General features: G+C 51.1%; 1 protein-coding gene across 1 annotated transcript; it reads right to left on the bottom strand.

The window, feature by feature from the left end:
- Positions 1 to 351: 351 nt before the first annotated feature.
- Positions 352 to 1,392, bottom strand: LOC104995618 (galactoside 2-alpha-L-fucosyltransferase 2). The gene has a single exon (XM_010849563.1). It carries the CDS (start codon positions 1,390 to 1,392, stop codon positions 358 to 360), a length of 1,035 nt encoding a protein of 344 aa, XP_010847865.1. The 3' UTR covers positions 352 to 357.
- Positions 1,393 to 2,438: the final 1,046 nt, after the last annotated feature.

Below are 2,438 nucleotides of genomic sequence, written 5' to 3'. Positions count from 1 at the left end.
AAAAAGGATATCTGTGCAACACCTGGGTATGTGGCAGCCCTCTTGGGACCAAAAGGAGCATATGGCAGCTGATTTAAGAGATTATGGAAGCTCAACAAGATAGATGGTACTGGGATTGCTGATGACCTGTTGAGCTGCTGAATTAACCCCGGAGACCCGCCGTCTCTGGTCATGCTGTGTGAGACTCATGAATATGTTATTTAAACAAGTTAGTTGGGACTTCTGTCGCTTGCAGCCTGAAGCATTACAGTACAAGAGGGAAGCCCCCTGGAACATGTAACAATGTGCTCCTCACACCCCAGAACTGATCTTGGGGGAGCCCAAAAAGGAGAATAGGGTGCCAAGAACTAGCCAACATCAGTGCTTGAGGAGTGGGGACAGGTCAGCAGGGATCCCAATCCACTCTGGCAGGAAGGCTGCCTCTGGCTTAAAGACTTTGAGGAAGGGAGAGTCTGGGAGGGTGTAATTGGCTAGGTAGATGGTCTCTCCACCTGCGAGGTAGGCGGCCCAGATCCCGAATGTCCCAATGGTCATGATGGTGTGATTACACTGCGTGAGCAAGGCAAAATCCTTGGCGGGCGAGCCCTCGTTGCCATTGCCGGCAAAGACCACGTCGCCACGGGAGGCGTTGATGTTTTCCCGACACCAGGCCATGCCATTGCTGGAGACCACAAAGATGGGGGCGCTGTAGCGAGCACGGAACCAGTCCAGGGCCTGCTCTAGGTATCGCCGGTCAGCCACCACGCCCTTCCACACGTTGGGCATAACGTGGACGTAGTCCCCTCGACGCACGTGGACCCCCACGTAGGTGCTCGGCCGACTGCCATTCACCCGCAGACCCCGCAGGAAGTTCTGGGCCTCCTCACGCACGTGGGCGTGCAGGGTGAACTCCTGGAGGATCTCGGCGCGGAGGTGGTGGTAGAAGGTCCAGGAGCAGGGGTAGCCGGTGAGGCGCACGTACTCCCCCGGGATGTGGCGGTACTGCTCCTCCATCCAGTCGTTCAGGTGGTAGTTCTGCCAGGGGACGCTCCTGGCCGTGGCGTCGTGCAGGACCGGGAGTGTGATTCGGAAGATGGGGGCCAGCGTGCTGTGCATCTGGGGCGGGATGAAGGCGGCGCGCCCGTTCATCTTGGCCAGGGCGTACAGGGTGGCGTACTCCCCCATCTGGTTCCCCAGGCGGCCTATGGCGTTGATGGTCCACATGCCCTTGAGCTGGGGCCTCGGCTGGGGACGCGAGGGCGTCTCCATAGTTGCTGGCTCCAGTGCCTCTAACTCCCACGTGGGTTGCATCTTCTCTAGCCTCTGATGAAGGTGAAATATGGTGGAAGCCGTGAAGACAAAGAGGATGAAGGGGGCCGTGGGGAAGAAGAAAAATGTCTGCGTGCTGAGCATGGCTGTCTGGGGAGGGAGAGCAGGGAACCGGTTAGCTGGGGGGCGGGAGGCCCTGGGGTTGTACATGAAGCTGGCGGCACAGCTGTGTTTGCAGACATTGTGGGGAATATGTGCTTGTGGATTGGCTCTACGTGTGCATGGACGTAAGTGTGAGTGCTCGTGTACATGTATGCAGGTATATCTCTGGAGTGTGTGTTACATGATTGTGTTTCCATTGGACCCACATGTGCATGTTTACACATGTATATGCATTGTATGTATGTATACACACATGGCATGTGCATTTCATGAGTATATATGGTATCTTTACATTGTGTACTTATGGTCTGTGAAATTGTGTGCATATGAACGTACATTGTATTGTATGGCTGTATATATAGAGGCACACTTGATTCTATTGTGCTTCATGATTACTGTATTTTTTTTATATAAATTGAAGGTTTGCAGCAACCCCAGATTGTCAGATGATGGTGAGCATATTTTAGCAATCACCTGTTTTTTAATTAAGTTATGTACATTGGGTTTGTTTTTTAAGACATAAAGCTATTGCACACCTAATAGACTACAGTATAGGGTAAATGCAACTTTTATATGCACTGGGGAACCAAAACCAAACCAACAACTTATGTTGTTGCAATATTTGCTTTATTGTTGTTGTCCTGGTACCAAACTCAAAATATCTCAGTGATATTTGTACTGTGTACATACTGAGTATGTACTATATATGTGGTGTGAGGGTGGTTGTGAACAAATACCACGTGTATGTGTGAGCATATGCGTACACTATGCATATACAAATTGTATTTTGAAATGTGGATGTTTATTGACTGTGAGTATACATGGGTGTGCGTGCATGCTCAGTCACGTCTGACTCTTTGTGACCCCTTGGACTGCAGCCCGCCAGGCTAGGAACTGGGAACAAATACCCAAAGTTCATACTATGAAACCACAGCAGGCAGTTTGGAAAGGGAGAGTATGGACTGGTGTGTCTGGACATATCAGATGCAGGCTGGAGCACAGGGAGCCAGTAACCAGAAGATAGCTGA

The sequence above is a fragment of the Bison bison genome, unplaced genomic scaffold (genome assembly GCF_000754665.1).
Source record: "Bison bison bison isolate TAMUID 2011002044 unplaced genomic scaffold, Bison_UMD1.0 scf7180017864285, whole genome shotgun sequence".
NCBI classification, from domain to species: Eukaryota; Metazoa; Chordata; class Mammalia; order Artiodactyla; family Bovidae; genus Bison; species Bison bison.
Note: the sequence above shows the minus strand (reverse complement) of the source record. Positions and strands in the feature narration are given on the sequence as shown.